Genomic DNA, 17,500 nt, shown 5'->3' with positions numbered 1-17,500 from the left:
TGTATTAATATCACGATATCGACACAATCTGTTCCACATATATGAAAATCCATTTGATAAACTGTTAGTGGGTGAAAGGATGTTTATTTCTGACTAAATTTAACAAAATAATAGAAAAATCAAATTTCTGCTATGAAACAATCCTGCATCACTGTCTCAAATCTCAATCAGTTTTCCTGTATTTTTGCTCACTAATTTCAACCTTTTTTTATTCAAAGACTGAAAATTGATATCTCTGTATTTCGTTCCACATAAACATCGTCCTGGTTGTAGAATCACTGAGCTTTCAAACCCAGAGGAGCTTTTTTAAGAGACCCTCAAGGCTCACCTGTAAACTCTGCTGTTTCTCAAAGGGATTAATGATGTTCTTTTAAGCAAAAAAAAATCTAAAATGAAAACTAGAATTTGAAGTGGTTGGAAAGACGCATTGTTGAAACTGAACACACACGGAAGAGAAATCTTATCTCTACTCACTCCAACTGAAATGAAAAAAAAAAAATCCTAAAATATTAGATTGCTTTTTCAAAATGGCAGTACGTGTGTGTGTGTGTGTGTGTGTGTGTGTGTGTGTGTGTGTGTGTGTGTGTGTGTGTGTGTGCGTGTGCGTGTGTGTGTCTCTGTGTAGCTCACCTCACCTCCACCTATTCCCTTCCACAATCTTTTTCTGCATCTGTAAATTGTACATTGTTACGTTTAGAATAAGAAAAATAAATAGGAAAAAAAAAGCAATTGAGTGCATGTATGTTAGTGTACAGACGGCATTTGTATGGGGTAAAATATAACCATGCACACTACCTATTTATATAAATGCATATAAATACATGTAAGGAGGACACCTGTAAAATGGGACAGGTAAACTGAAGATTGAAACACTTTTTGAAATGCATTGTAAACTTCCAGTGTACATAGAGCACTAACTGAGGCCGTGTTATTAGATTTAAGAATTATTTTGTCACGTGAAATTTATCCAATTTGTACTAGAACGCAGACGAAATAGACGCTATCGATATTATTATTATTATTGTTACTATTACCTCTACTTGCAGTCTGGATTATATTTATGTTGTATGCTAATTTTTAAGTTTTTGAGGAGAAAAAAAATGTAATTGCCAATTTTAACCACTAGGTGGGGGAATAAGCGCAATGTTACTGTGATAGAGCTATAAGAAATAACTGCAACAATAGATATAAATGTTTTTAAAAAAAGGATTACTTTTACCCAGCATTCCCGGCGAGGTTTTCAGGGATGGGCTGTGTTCTAAAAGCCCTACTAACGTCCTACTCGTACTAAAAGCCCTACTGGCTTCCTACTCATACTAATTTTGACATCAATTTGTGGTTGTGTATGCAAGTTTGTGTAGGCAAGAAATTAGTACTTACTTCCGGGAAGATTTTGTGGATGGATTGATAGGTTACTTTTCCCTACTCAACCGCCCCACAATGCATCGCGTCTTTTCAAACGACACAGAAGTTTTTTTCTTTTTAAATTCTTTATTGCTTCTGTATACTTCAGTGTAAACGGTCCGACGAACCTCGCATACACAATGGATGGTTAAGTAGACAGTATGCGTAGTGTATACATGTTGAGTATGTAGGAGGGAAGAGGATGTTAGTAGGGCTTTTAGTATGAGTTGGACGTTAGTAGGGCTTTGACAACACAGCCATGGAGTCTACAGTTCTGGGCAGGGCTACGTTCAACTTTTTATTTTTTATTTTATTTTTATTTTTTCCATTTTCGAGCCAGTATTAAAATCGTGGAACAGCCGCAGTCGAGTTGAATACTATTTTCCAGATTTGTTTCACGACGTTTTGGTGCCATGTTTTATTTTATTTTTATGTTTTTAATTCGTTTTATTTTTTTGTTTCACACTCTCTGTAGTCAATCACACACACAATACTGTAACCTGTAAAACGACAGAGCCTTAGACGTGTTGGATATGAAATCATTCAAAGACAATATGGAATAAATAGTGAACTTTTAAATCAAGTTACTGAAGGAAATTACTAAGAACTCATTAATTAATTAATTATTAGGCTATAAATTATATTGGATTAGATTTTTTTTTTTTTTTTAACAATTTTCTATAGCCTTTTTTTCCCACTGATAAGTAAGGTACAGTACGCATTTATTTTGCGCTTCCACTATCGAAAGTTCGCAAGGGTACCGAAATAAGCGTAACCTTTTTTTTGTCACCCTTTCAAAGTAAAATAAAATTCCATAATAGATAAAAAAAAAATTCAAACGGTTGAGTTTAAATAATTTCTTTCATAGCTTTTTATTCTATTTATTCCTTTAGTAATGTGACATCGAACACTTCTCTCTCTCTCTTTCTCTCCCTCTCTCTCTCCCCCTCTCTATCTCTCTCTCTCTCTCTCTCTCTCTCTCTCTCTCTCTCTTCCCAAATATTTTAAAAACACCTCATTTGGTTTTGCACAGTCTGAATGGGTAGAGCGTTGTGATCGGATCTCTCTGTCATGTCTACCTCATTTGCACTGATAACAAACGAATGTGTGGGTGGACGAGGGAAGAAAGAAATCAAATAAAAATCAAGTTTTCTGTGTCTGTATTTGGACTTAAAGACCTACTTCACCGGTGGGAATATGAAGGTGTTTTGAACTCTGAGATCCTATGTAGTATAAACGTGAAAACATTTTAGAAATCAGTTCATCCTAGCCTGAGAAATGGCAGAAAGAGTGTTTTATGCGTCTCACTTTCTAACCCTACATTTTCCTATGTGTGACATCACACATGGGAAAATGTAAGGTTAGGATTAACAGGACAGCTGGGCCAAGGGAAGACTGAGGGAAGAAAACCTCATTCATTATATTATAATAGTGATTTTATAATGATAGAACGCCGGTTCCGTATGGGTGAAGTATTCCTTTAAATCCAATGTGGAGACACTCGAGACTTGAACACATGTTGGTTTAAAATCCTTGTTAATGGGAAATGCTTCGGTGAGAATTTTTCAACTTTTAAAGGTGCTCCGAGGAACTTTGAGTTTGTGTTAATTCTAGCGGCTCCCTTTGGACAAAAGCAGTAGTGTTTTTACCACGCCAGCTGTTGTTCCTGGGTGAGCGTATACCCATGACAAAGGCATTAAGAAAAACGATATAAAAATAGCATTCTTTGCACTGATGGTCTCGTTTGCTGTTACATGTAATTCATAATAATCAGAGGAAAAATGTGACTGTTTCAGAAATATTTAGAAGTTCCTCGTAGCATCTTTTTAAATGTGAATTGTTTCAGTGAGAATCTGCTGGCCTCAAAATAACCTCTAACCGTGAGATTTCAGTTTGCCAATTTGTAAATTTGTCTGGTTTATTTTGATATGCGTTTTATTTTGAAAAATAGAACTTCAGTGCTGAACCATTCCTGAGATGATGTTTTGTTTTTCGTTGCCAATAGGTCGCTGCTCCTGAACACGTAGATTTAGGATTTTTGGGAAATGTTTCACGTTTGTCGTCTATTCCAGAATTTATTTGATTCAACCTTATTTGATTGTATTTTCTTCATAAAATAACATCTGAAAATAGTGATAAAATTATTTGAGTCGTTTTATCAGTTTTATTTCCTTCTTTTTGATGCGTTTAGGGACAATTTGACAATCTATAAACTGAAGAAGTATTGAAGGAATTTTTACAAATCTATTAATTGATCTATAATTACAAAAAATCTCAGAAATCTTGATGCTGTGAATAAGATGTGAATTACCGGTATTCTGCAGTTCGACGACAAATGTGCAAAATTTTCCCAAAGGTCCTTTTAATTAATTATTTTTAGACGTTTTTGAAACTGCTCAGTCCGTGTTACTGTAACTTCACACACACACACACACACACACACACACACACACACACACACACACACACACACACACACACACCCTTTGTGGCCAGCAGGTTTAGACTATATGATGATGAGGAGGATGATGTGTGAGGACTCGTGGACTATTTTTTTATTTCATTTTATTTTTTTCTGCAGACGGAAGCCGAGATTGAAAATGTTCAGGTTCAAATGCAAAAGAGTTGTACAGAAATGTAACAAAATAATTTTGGAGAAATAAATGAACAAAAACAGAAACGTTTGGTGGGTTTTATTTATTATTAGAAATTAAAATTATTAGAAATAATAAATAAACAAACTCTTTGTTGAGAAACTTAGTAACACTTTTTATTATTAAAAAATATATATATATATATATTCAGTGGCGTGCACAGTCTCTTATAATTAGTAGCCCCCTGTGTGTTAGTAATGGTGAGTAGTTTTTGTATACACATTATTGGGTATTTATAGAGGTGGGTCGTAATTCTGGGTTGTTGGGGGCACTTTGAACTGGGTCGTCTGTCATTTCAAAATATGTCAGAACTTTTTTTTAAGAATATATAAAACTGTGATTGTAGTGGAGTAGCCTGGTGCTGCATGTTTATATCTGTATGAAATAGATCATTGCGAAACACTTCCGCCGGTTAGTTCCTCCCAAGTAAGGTTCATTCAGCTGATTGTCGACACGTGACCCGCTGATAACAACATCACGTGATCTGTGGAGCGGAAGTGTGATCAGATGCGTCATGGCGGCGACGCACAAATGCCTCTCGAGTGTTTTGGAGTAAACATTCATTTTCTATTCTCTTAAAATACTAAATCTCCACAGACAGCGTTCACCGGAGACGCCATTTTAAGTTTATTTATTATCATGGGGTTTGTATAGTTTTTTACTTTTTACACGAGTGTGTGCGGAGGAAAACCGTTTGCAGCGGCAGAGAGAGAAGAAAGAAGCCGAGATCAGCGAGTCATCTTCGGGGTAAACAACAGGTAAGACCCGCTATCTGTCCCCGGCTGCTGGAGCAACAAAGAGTCAGCTTTACGTTGCTTAATGCGACTTAATACTACGTAAACTGAGACAATTGTGCTATAAAATGACAAAATGCTTATTTAAAAAGGCTAAATTATGCTGAAAAACTACTTAATTTTCTTAAAAAGGACATATTTCCACCCGAAAACAACACAATTCTACTCTTAAACGACAGTAGTGCCCGTAAATGAATTAAAATGTCTGTTACACGATAGCTACTATACTAAACGATATTAAACCGCGTTAATACTGGTCTATAACGTGACAACATTGCTTACGACTACATAATTCTGATGTAAAATGAATTGATAGCTAACTTTTTTTAAACCAAATGAAATGGTTTCACTTCAACTAACGCGAGACTATTAAAAGAACTGCGATTTTAACGTTTAGCTGCTTTGTTTATCTGAACCGTTATAGTTTATTTATGCCTACGTCTTCGTTACAGGCACGTAGGCAGTCAGAAGAACTAGTATTTTTAAGATGTATAAAAACAATAGGCTAGCTAGGTAATTTGAGTCGAAAGGAGTGATATAACGCTGTCGCCCATTCAGAGATCAAACGGGTTTGTTGATTTTAATTGACGAGTGTTATCAATAGGCTGGGAGCAAAGGCAGACGCTGATAAGGAAATGTATACTATTTAAAGGTGGAGTCAGTGATTCTGGAGAACGCTTGTTGTCAAAATCAATTAATATCTCCTCATGATCTGCTACCTATCTGTACTGTGTTTGCTTTGAAAAAAAAACTAAACGGAATTAACACGCAGCCTAGGCTCTGTAAACTGCTATGTAAACAAAGAGACATACCAGTTTACAGAGCCTAGGCTGCGTATTGATACTGGATATTTTTTTTTCTAAGATAATTTTTTGGCATTTTGAAGCTTTATTAGACAGTACAGAGTTGAAATGGGGAGACAGAGAGAGAGAGAGAGAGAGAGAGAGAGGGGGGGGATGACATGCAGTAAAGGTCCACGGGTCAGATTTGAACCCGCGACCACTGCAGCGAAGGCCGGAGCCAATTTGGTACACGCTCTATCCACTACACCACCGGAGCACCCAATACTGGATTTTTGTTTCTCTCTCCAGCACACACAGTACAGACAGCTAGCAGATCATGAGGAGATATTCACTGATACTGACAAAACAAACAAAAAGCGTTCTCCAGAATCACTCAGAGCGTTTCCATGGCACAACTAGATTGGATTAAGACATATATCGAACTAGACACTCGAACGGACAGTGTCACTTGTCTGAGTATACATGGCCTTTTAGGAAATCGGATAAATGTCCGATGCATGGCTGTCTCCACTATGCTAGGTTTTCTTATCCGACTTCGCTTGTCCGTTATTGTGCCGATTTGTGTGCGAAGTAGATCGGATGAAGGTGTTTACATGCAGTTTAAAAGTCCTGTTGAAGTCTTATTCGTTTAGTTACCCGATTATGAGTCTGCATGTAACCGCACTGAGTGACTCCAACCTACTGTCTGCCTTTTGATAACCCTAGTCAATAAATCACTAACCTATCTGATCTCCTATTTATTTTTATTTAACCTTTATTTACCCAGGCAAGCAAATTAAGAACAAAATTCTTATTTTCAAGTGCAGCCTGAAGGGGAAGGGGGAGGGGAGTGCTAAAAGTGAAAACAAGGTTATATATATATATTACACTTTTACAAAAATATATAAAATACACTTTAAAAAAATTCAATATAATACAATACAATAAAATAAACAGTTAATCAATAGTGTATGACAAGAAGGGCTACTAGCTCCTGTGTTGTAACACCCCTAATACACCCAGCCTGGTGCTACCAGACCATGATACTTCATTTCATTTGTACAGAAGGTCTGGAATCGCTCAATTGACAAACGTTAGCTCACTTGAAGGCGGGTGTCTGTTGAAGTTTAAAATAGGGAGGGGGGGAATATAAAAAAGTGTTTTTTGTCCTCCCCCCTCTCCCTTTCTCTCTCTCTCTCTCTCTCTCTCTGTATCTCTCCCTCTCTCCCTCTGTCTGTCTCTCTCTCTGTCTCTCTCTCCCCCTCTCCCTTTCTCTCTCTCTCCCCCTCTCCCTTTCTCTCTCTCTCTCTCTGTCTCTCTCGCTCCTTCTCTCTCTCTCCCCCTCTCCCTTTCTCCCCCTCTCTGTCTCTCTCTCTCCCCCTCCCTCTCTCTGTGTCTCTCTCTCTCTCCCTCTCTGTGTCTCTCTCTCTCTCCCTTTCTCTCTGTCTCTCTGTCTCTCTCCCTTTCTCTCTGTCTCTCTGTCTCTCTCTCTGTCTCTCTCTCTCCCCCTCCCCCCCTCTCCCCCCTCTCTCTCTGTCTCTCTCCCTCCCTCCCTCTCTCTCTCTCTCTCTGTCTGTCTCTCTCTCTGTCTCTCTCTCTCTCCCTCTCCCTAAAATAGGAAGGGAGGGGGAGTGGGGGGGGGATATAAAAAAGTGTTTTTTGTCCTTGTGCCAGTTGTGCATGAGGAGTTTTCCCCACAGCGCTTTAGGCATGTGGATGTGTGACATAAATCATGTTTAGTCACGAGTTTCATTTCTACTCCAGACACATGACTTGAGTTTCTCTGTGTGTGCGGTCGGTCTGTCTGTCTGTCTGTCTGTCTGTCTGTCTGTCTGTCTGTCTGTCTGTCTGTCTGTCTGTCTGTCTGTCTGTCTGTGTGCAGCCTGTCTGTCTGTGTGTGTGTCTGTGTGTGCAGTCTGTCTGTGTGTCTGTGTGTGCAGCCTGTCTGTCTGTCTGTGTGTGCAGCCTGTCTGTCTGTCTGTGCAGCCTGTGTGTGCAGCCTGTCTGTCTGTCTGTCTGTCTGTCTGTGTGTGCAGCCTGTCTGTCTGTCTGTCTGTCTGTGTGTGCAGCCTGTCTGTCTGTCTGTCTGTCTGTGTGTGCAGCCTGTCTGTCTGTCTGTGCAGCCTGTGTGTGCAGCCTGTCTGTCTGTCTGTCTGTCTGTGTGCAGCCTGTCTGTCTGTCTGTCTGTCTGTCTGTCTGTGTGTCTGTCTGTCCAATGCTTCTCTATTCTACTCTTCCTCTTTACCTCTCTGTGAACTAACTATGTAATGCAAGATGTTATATTTCTCTTCTGCACAAAATAGATATCGATTCTTCTATTATATTACGATTGCTGCTGTATCATATTTATAGTCACAAGTTATCCCTCTGAATTCTCTGTCTTCTGCTGAAATTGAACAACATTTTAAAGGTACATTTTAAAGGTACATTTTAGATGGCGATTAGGGGGAAAAAAAACCCACGTTAAAATCTACTTAAATGAGATTTTGTGAGGAAATAAAACATTAAAAATGTCTCTTCCTTATTATGATTGCTGTATCATGTTCCCAGTCACGGGTTATCCCTGTGTGTTGACAGTTGATGAGGTTAGAACAGGATAATCCAGTCTGGAGCTGCTGTTGATTCAAACCAAAGATTTAACCTCTGTGGTGTCGATGCTGTGTTCAGGCGTAGTCAGAATAATCTGGACCCGGGTTAGAATCCAGCCCGGGTCATTCTCTGCATGTCATTCCCCCTCTCTGTCTGTCTGTCTGTCTGTCTGTCTGTCTGTCTGTCTGTCTGTCTGTCTGTCTGTCTGTCTGTCTGTCTGTCCTCTTCACAGCAGACCCGGGTTAGAATCCAGCCCGGGTCGTTCTCTGCATGTCATTCCCCTCTCTGTCACATTTCATCTCTGTCTCTCTGCACAGTCTAATAAAGCATGAAAAAAATCCCCCAAAATAATCTTTAAAAGTAATTTAACAAATGAAGGATAAAAGTTAATAAGATAAAGAGGAAGTAAGGTAAGAGAAAAAATATAGATGAAAACATGAGTCATATGCAACTATTGCAAACAGAAGTACAGTGGCTTGTAACCAGTTATCTCAACTGTGTCAACCTACGAAGGACAGCAATCTTTAAAGTACACACAAGGCTGCCCCGTGTGTGTGTGTGTGTGTGTGTGTGTGTGTGTGTGTGTGTGTGTGTGTGTGTGTGTGTGTGTGTGTGTGTGTGTGTGTGTGTGTGTGTGTGTGTGTGTGTGTGTGTGTGTGTGTGTGTGTGTGTGTGTGTGTGTGTGTGTGTGTGTGTGTGTGTGTGTGTGTGTGTGTGTGTGTGTGTGTGTGTGTGTGTGTGTGTGTGTGTGTGTGTGTGTGTGTGTGTGTGTGTGTGTGTGTGTGTGTGTGTGTGTGAGTGTGTGTGTCTGTCTGTCTGTCTGTCTGTCTGTCTGTCTGTCTGTCTGTCTGTCTGTCTGTCTGTCTGTCTGTCTGTCTGTCTGTCTGTCTGTCTGTCTGTCTGTCTGTCTGTCTGTCTGTCTGTCTGTCTGTCTGTCTGTCTGTCTGTCTGTCTGTCTGTCTGTCTGTCTGTCTGTCTGTCTGTCTGTCTGTCTGTCTGTCTGTCTGTCTGTCTGTCTGTCTGTCTGTCTGTCTGTCTGTCTGTCTGTCTGTCTGTCTGTCTGTCTGTCTGTCTGTCTGTCTGTCTGTCTGTCTGTCTGTCTGTCTGTCTGTCTGTCTGTCTGTCTGTCTGTCTGTCTGTCTGTCTGTCTGTCTGTCTGTCTGTCTGTCTGTCTGTCTGTCTGTCTGTCTGTCTGTCTGTCTGTCTGTCTGTCTGTCTGTCTGTCTGTCTGTCTGTCTGTCTGTCTGTCTGTCTGTCTGTCTGTCTGTCTGTCTGTCTGTCTGTCTGTCTGTCTGTGTGTGTCTGTGTAAAGAGTCCAATCTTTAAAGTACACACAAGGTTGTTCTGTCTGTCTGTCTGTCTGTCTGTCTGTCTGTCTGTCTGTGTGTAAAGAGTCCAATCTTTTAAGTGCACACTAGTTCCATGGTCTTGGGGCGATATAATGAATAATAGTAGTAGTATATACTATGTTCTGCAATCTAGTCACAATGTAATCACACAGGAGCTCAGACGGTTCTCACACTGTGTCCTTCAATAAACAGTCAAATTCGCTGTACTGACAATTTCTACAATATGTTCCCCACACACACACACACACACACACACACACACCGACACATACGCACATACACACACACACTCACACCGACATACACACACACACACACACACACACACACCGCTCACTCACACACACACACACACACACACCGACATACACACACACACACTCACACACCGCTCACTCACACACACACACTCATACTCACACCGACATACACACACACTCACACCGACCTACACACACACACACACACAGAGGAATTGAGTCAGCAGTGGGTTTCCTTCAGTTTATCTTCCTCTTCCTGGTTTCCCTTTCATGGGGAATTATATCATGACTATCACACTTTACTATTTCGCTATTATAATATAATGAATGAGGTTTTTCTTCCCTCAGTCTTCCCTTGGCCCAGCTGTCATGTTAATCCTAACCCTACATTGTACCATTTGTGATGTCACAGTCACACTAGTAAAATGTAGTGTTAGACAGTGAGACCATAAAACACTCTTTCCGCCTTTCTCAGGCTAGGATGAACCGATTTCTATTTTTTTTTTACACATTTATACTACATAGGATCTCAGAGTTCAATACACCTTCATATTTTATTCCGTAGGTCTTTAAATATGTTAAAATGGTCTATCTATCTCCCCTTTAGCTGTGGCCATGTCTCTAGCCGATCCCCAGTCAGACTCCGCTCCGTTCTTCTCCGACGAGAGCGAGGCAGAGGGAGCCGATGACGTCGTAGTGACATCATCAGTGAGGTCACAGGAGGCGGAGTCACCGAGCGGCGTGTCCAATCACAGAGCGCTGCTAACCGTGCTGATACTGTGCTACGTCAACCTGCTCAACTACATGGATCGATTCACTGTGGCAGGTAAAGTGATATTATAATGCTTGTGGCATCTGTGGTATTTTGCTGTGAGACAAAACTGCACATTTCAGGGTGGCCTTTTATTGTGGACAGTCTAAGGCACACCTGTGCACTAATCATGATGTCAGATCAGCATCTTGATGTGGCACACCTGTGAGGTGGGATGGATTATCTCAGCAAAGCAGAAGTGCTCACTATCACACATTTAGACAGATTTGTGAACAATGTTTGAGAGAAATGGTAATATTGTGTATCTGGAATGAATTTTAGATCTTTAAGTCCATCTCATGAAAAATGGGAGTAAAAACAAAAGTGTTTTGCGTTTATATTTTTGTTGAGTGTAAATGAATGTCGGTTACATTCAAGCCATCACCAAGCGAGTTCACACAAAGTTGATTAAGCCTATTATCAGCTCCACAAAACTCTCTCTGTATTTCTCAGTATGGCAGCGTTTACAAACTGGTGTCCAGCATAAAATCCATGTGCCATCACTGAAGGCTTTACCTCATGTAAATGTGATTCTTACACACACAGGAGATGGTTACGGCATTAAAGATAAAGTGCGTAACTTTTATCAACTAAATTAATGTCGGTCATGGGGCGGGCAGAAGTTACGTTCTATAGCTTAAATTCTTGCATGTCGAAAACAGTATAATTTTTCGACAATTAAAGCTGAAGTGCGTCACTTCTGCCCTCCCCTCCGCCCTCCATGACCGACATTCATTTATTTGAAAAAGTTACGCACGACAGCTTTAATTCTTGCCATGTCAATAATATTTGAAATTTGTTGATGCATTTCACGGATAAAGACGTTTCAAATCCACCTTGAGTCACGATACTGAGCATTGATTTTTTTCACTCAGGAAATAGTTACAGCATTAAAGTTACAGTGCGTAACTTTTTTTACATAAATGAATGTCGGTTGCATTCGAGGCCATCGCCAAAACGAGTTGACACAAAGTCGATGCGTTGTGCTTTTACACTGGATTCTGTCTCTACACGTTCTCACAGTACAGACAGGTAGCGGATCATGAGGAGATATTCACACAGTACAGACAGGTAGCGGATCATGAGGAGATATTCACACAGTACAGACAGGTAGTGGATCATGAGGAGATATTCACACAGTACAGACAGGTAGCGGATCATGAGGAGATATTCACACAGTACAGACAGGTAGTGGATCATGAGGAGATATTCACACAGTACAGACAGGTAGTGGATCATGAGGAGATATTCACACAGTACAGACAGGTAGCGGATCATGAGGAGATATTCACACAGTACAGACAGGTAGTGGATCATGAGGAGATATTCACACAGTACAGACAGGTAGCGGATCATGAGGAGATATTCACACAGTACAGACAGGTAGCGGATCATGAGGAGATATTCACACAGTACAGACAGGTAGCGGATCATGAGGAGATATTCACACAGTACAGACAGGTAGTGGATCATGAGGAGATATTCACACAGTACAGACAGGTAGCGGATCATGAGGAGATATTCACACAGTACAGACAGGTAGCGGATCATGAGGAGATAATCACTGATTTCTGACTAAAAGTGATTTGAAATCTCCACCTTTTTTTAATTTGTTGTTGTTTTTAATTTTTAATTTTTTTTAAAGATATTTTTTGGGCATTTTTATGCTTTATTGATAGTGTAGAGACAGAGGTGAAATGGGGCAGAGAGGGGAGTGACATGCAGAGAACGACCGCGGGTGGGAATCGAACCCGGGTCTGCTGCTGGGCCCGGCCCGGGAGGGGGACGCCCTGCCAACTGAGCTAAAGGCGCCCCCTTTGTTGTTTTTTCAATGATAAAGTTTGATCATATTTTTTTTATGATGAACTGTACATTTGGAAAAAGACAAAAATTGCAAATATGGACAGATCTTGGTAAAAATGTTTTAGATAGTTTGAATATTAAAAAATAAATATCCTAATTAATTGATTGATTGATTGATTGATTAATTGATCTTCCTTTCATTCCGCCTCAGGTGTTCTCCCCGACATAGAACATTATTTTGGGATTAACGACGAGAAGTCTGGTCTGCTGCAAACAGGTAAAAAAATATATTATTTAAGGTGTTTATTTAAAACCCACTGATTGTGATCTTTAAAGCCTTAAAGGTGCTCCGAGGAACTTTCAGTGTGTGTTAATTCTAGCGCCCCCCTTTGGACAAGTGTTTTTACCACGCCAGCTGTTGTTCCTGGGTGAGCGTATACCCATGACAAAGGCATTAAGAAAAACTATATAAAAATAGCCTTCTTTGCACTGATGGTCTCGTTTGCTGTTACATGTAATTTATGATCATCAGAGGAAACATGAGACTGTTTCAGAAATATTTAAAAGTTCCTCGTAGCACCTTTAACATCCACTGATTGTGATATTTAAATCCTTAAAGGGACACTGTGTAACATTTTAAGTAATTTATTAGCTAAAATCAATATCCTCATTCATCAATATGTCCTCATTGGTGTAAAATCACCTCTGCCAATAATCTGAATTATCCTCCTGAGCGGAGAATTACAAATATTAATATTACATTTTGTACATTGAGTAGGCAGGTCTTATGGAGGAATCCATGTTTTTGGAATGTCATCAGGTGCATTGTTTAGAATTTAGAATTGTTCTTGTCCTTGAAGGCCACTGTAGCTTCTGTTATTATTCTAAAGGGTTGGGGTTACCCAGGGAGCGTTGCATTCTAGAACTTTCTAAAACTTTCTTGATGATGTCATATTACACACTGCACCTTTAAATAATCATGTTGTGTGTTATATTCCCCCAGTGTTTATCTGCAGTTACATGGTTCTGGCGCCGGTGTTTGGTTACCTGGGCGACCGCTACAACAGGAAGCTGATCATGAGCGTTGGCATCGCATTCTGGTCTCTGGTGACACTCGCCAGCTCATACACACCCAAAGAGGTCAGGCACTGTGGATTAATAAAAATATAAATAAAATAAATAATAAAATATTTTCTTTAAATAAATAATAAAGATAAAATTTAAAATAAAAAAATTAATAATAAGGATAAAATTAATTTTAAATAAATAGAAATAATAAATTAATAAAAATTAGATTATAAAAAAAATTATAATAATAAAGATTAAATAAATATTTAAAAATAAATAATAAAGATAAAAAATTAAAATTAAAAATAGTAATAATAAAAGAATTAAAAAAAATTATAAAAATAAAATAACTAATAAAGATTTAAGAAAAAAATAAACATACAAAAAAAATATAGTAATAATGAGAAGAATAAAATTATAAAAAATAAATACAAATAAATTTATTATTTAAAAAATTTAAATAATTAAAATAAATTATAAAGGTGAGTGACGGTCACTATAGCACAGTTTAGTTTTAGTTTGGTTTATTTCACATACAAACAATATAAAAAAATACGTAGGGATGAAACATATGAGTTCATGTGTGGGTGTGGCATAAACCTGTACCGGCTTGTATGAAAACCACACCTAAAAAACATGTGAAAATTAGAAAATTACACAATATTTTTTTTTTTTTTTTAATACGCCCTCAAAGAAGTGAGTCACAGGTCTCTATATCACCGTTTACTTCCCACACAAACCCTAGAAGTAGGTTCAAATCCTCCCCTTCCCTCTCCTGTTGTGCCAACTGTACCCATATGTTTTAACTTGCAGGCAAAAAGAATACAAAAATAAATACTTTTTAAATTATGTAAAAAATTGAAAATAAATAAAAGATATGAAAAAAACGATTAAAAAAATAAATAGAAATAAAATTCATAAAAAAATTAAAAAAGTAACTCAAGTTATTTGTGTTTTTTTCATCTTAAATTGTTCCAAATAAATTCATTAATTCAAACCCCCCCTCCTGTCTGTCCATCCTGTAGCATTTCTGGGCCCTGCTGATAACCCGAGGTCTGGTTGGAGTGGGTGAAGCCAGCTACTCCACCATAGCTCCAACCATCATAGCATGTCAATAAAATAAAAATAATTTAAAAAGGAATAAAATATAATTGAAAATAAAATAAAATTATATAAAAAATAGAAAAAAAATACAAATAAATATTTTTTATACAAATTAAAAAGGTGAGTCACATTACCTTTTTTTAAATTTTTTTTAAATTAAATTTTTTTACTTAAAATTGTATGTTCAAAATAAATTGATTCAAATTCCCTCCCTCCTGTCTGTCCATCCTGTAGCATTTCTGGGCCCTGCTGATAACCCGAGGTCTGGTTGGAGTGGGTGAAGCCAGCTACTCCACCATAGCTCCAACCATCATAGCAGATCTCTACGTCAAGGGCAAGAGGACAAACATGCTCTCTGTCTTCTACTTTGCTATTCCTGTCGGCAGGTATGTTACATTACTAACTTATTGTCTGTCTGTCTGTCTGTCTGTCTGTCTGTCTGTCTATCTATCTATCTATCTATCTATCTATCTATCTTTCTATCTATCTATCTATCTATCTATCTATCTATCTATCTATCTATCTATCTATCTATCTATCTATCTATCTGTCTGTCTGTCTGTCTGTCTGTCTGTCTGTCTGTCTGTCTGTCTGTCTGTCTGTCTGTCTGTCTGTCTGTCTGTCTGTCTGTCTGTCTGTCTGTCTGTCTGTCTGTCTGTCTGTCTGTCTGTCTGTCTGTCTGTCTGTCTGTCTGTCTGTCTGTCTGTCTGTCTATCTATCTATCTATCTATCTATCTCTATCTTTTACTTTGCTATTCCTTTCGGCAGGTATGTTAAATAACTTATTATCTTCTGTGGAACTTTTATTCAGTACTATATTCAACGATTCTGGAAATCACTTTTTGTCAAAACCAGTGAATATCTCCTCACGATCCACTACCTGTCTGTACTGTGAGTGTGCTGAAAAAAAAATCCAGTGTTAAAACGCAGCCTAGGCTCTGTAAACTACCATGTTGCTATAGCTACGATGGGCCCCCTCTGTTCACTTACCTTTTGTTTACATACAAGATGTTTACAGAGCCTAAGCTGTATATTCTTAATTTTTTTCCAGTGCACACACAGTACAGACAGGTAGTGGATCATGAGGAGAAAGTCACTGATTTTGACAACAAGCGTTCTCCAGAATCACTGACTGCACCTTTAAACTACCCTGTATTCCCCCTCTAACCCTGTATATGTGTCTCCTCCTGCCAGTGGGCTGGGGTACATCGTGGGTTCTCAGGTTGGCCGTGTGGCTCAGGACTGGCACTGGGCGCTCAGGGTAAGTCATATATAAGGTCACACCACACATCTAGTTCTGTCTTTTATATTATGGAAGATCTCTCATCCCTCGCAATCCCAATTGGTTTGACGTCAACATGGTTCGACGGATAGGCTTGTGAGATATGGCTGGTCGCACCGGGCTAGATTTTCCCTGCTCAGAGTTACATTGTACATGGTTTTATATAAATCATCTACATTTGGGGGCGTCTGTGGTGAAGTGTGTAGGGCGGTCGTCCACTGGGTTACAGGGTCGGTGGTTCGATCCCCCGTCTCCCCCGCCACATGTCCAAGTGTCCCTGGGCAAAGAGACACTGAACCCTAAATGTCTCCTGATAGTTAGCTTGCACCCTGCGTGGTAGCTGCTGCTGCTATCGGTGTATGAATGTGTGTGTGTGATTGGGTGAATGTGTACAAAACAATGTTAAGTGCTTTGGGTCTGTGAAAAACCAGGGAAAAGAGCTTTATAAGTGGAGTCCATTTAACATTTATCATTGAGACTGTAAACACAATACCTGATAGGCATTTGATATATATACAGGTATAGGCAAAACCTTTATATATATCATGTACATTGTCCCCAGGTGACTTGCATGTGGAAAATAGTATAATTATTCGACAATTAAAGCTAAAGTGCGTCACTTCTGTCCCCTCCCGCCCTCCATGACCGACATTCATTCATTTGAAAAAGTTACGCACTACAGCTTTAATTCTTGCCATGTCAATAATATTTGAAATTTTGTTGATGCATTTCACGGATAAAGACGTTTCAAATCCATCTTGAGTCACGATACTGAGCATTGATTCTTTCACTCGGGAAATAGTTACAGCATTAAAGGTGCAGTGTGTAATATGACATCATCAAGAAAGTTCTACAAAGTTCTAGAATGCAACGCTCCCTGGGTAACCCCAACCCTTTAGAATAATAACAGAAGCTACAGTGGCCTTCAAGGACAAGAACAATTCTAAATGTCAAACAATGCACCTGATGACATTCCAACTATGACACTTTCAAGATAGGCCTTGGTCCAAAATATGCAGAAATATGGACATATATGAGACCCTTTCTAAGGGAAAAAATAATAATTCAAAACGTTTTTTTCAGCTATTATGCACTAAACTAAATGTACTTATGGATATTATAATTACTTTCTACAAAATCTGCTAGGAAATAAAACCCAAAATTCTACACACTGCAGCTTTAAAGCCACAGTGCGTAACTTTTTTTCAACAAAACCTTTATATATATATCATGTACATTGTCCCCAGGTGACCCCCGGTCTGGGTCTGATCGCTGTGTTCCTGCTGATGTTTGTGGTCCAGGAGCCCATCAGAGGAGCGATAGAAGCTCGGCCCGAGAACCAGCTTCACCACACCAGCTGGCTCAAGGACATGCAGGCTCTCAGCAAGAAGTAGGTCTGAGAGAGTGTGTGTGTGTGTGTTACAGTGTGTGTGTGTGTGTCTGCAAGAAGTAGGTCTGAGTGTGTGTGTGTGTGTGTGTGTGTGTTACAGTGTGTGTGTGTGTGTGTGTGTGAGAGTGTGTTACAGTGTGTGTGTGTGTGTGTGTGTGTGTGTGTGTGTGTCTGTGTGTGTGTTACAGTGTGTGTGTGTCTGCAAGAAGT

At 39.2% G+C, this 17,500-nt stretch overlaps 2 protein-coding genes across 2 annotated transcripts in view; both read left to right on the top strand.

Annotated features, from left to right (window-relative positions):
- taok2a (TAO kinase 2a) overlaps positions 1-4,012 on the top strand; it is a 41,725-nt gene extending 37,713 nt beyond the window's left edge. Inside the window, exon 20 of the mRNA XM_080044247.1 lies at positions 1-4,012. This exon is cut by the window's left edge and continues 2,104 nt beyond it. The gene's annotated coding sequence lies outside the window, so the exon portion shown is untranslated.
- Positions 4,013-10,443: 6,431 nt separating this feature from the next.
- spns1 (SPNS lysolipid transporter 1, lysophospholipid) overlaps positions 10,444-17,500 on the top strand; it is a 20,154-nt gene continuing 13,097 nt past the window's right edge. Inside the window, exons 1-6 of the mRNA XM_080044253.1 lie at positions 10,444-10,658; positions 12,658-12,723; positions 13,450-13,586; positions 14,853-15,004; positions 15,813-15,879; positions 17,148-17,290. Of these exons, the coding sequence (XP_079900379.1) occupies positions 10,448-10,658; positions 12,658-12,723; positions 13,450-13,586; positions 14,853-15,004; positions 15,813-15,879; positions 17,148-17,290 (776 nt within the window). The 5' untranslated portion in view covers positions 10,444-10,447. The remainder of the gene's footprint in view (positions 10,659-12,657; positions 12,724-13,449; positions 13,587-14,852; positions 15,005-15,812; positions 15,880-17,147; positions 17,291-17,500) is intronic.

Source organism: Ammodytes marinus (genome assembly GCF_949987685.1).
Source record: "Ammodytes marinus genome assembly, chromosome: 16".
NCBI lineage: Eukaryota > Metazoa > Chordata > Actinopteri > Uranoscopiformes > Ammodytidae > Ammodytes > Ammodytes marinus.
The sequence above is the reverse complement of the archived record's forward strand: the minus strand, read 5'-3'. Positions and strand labels throughout refer to the sequence as shown.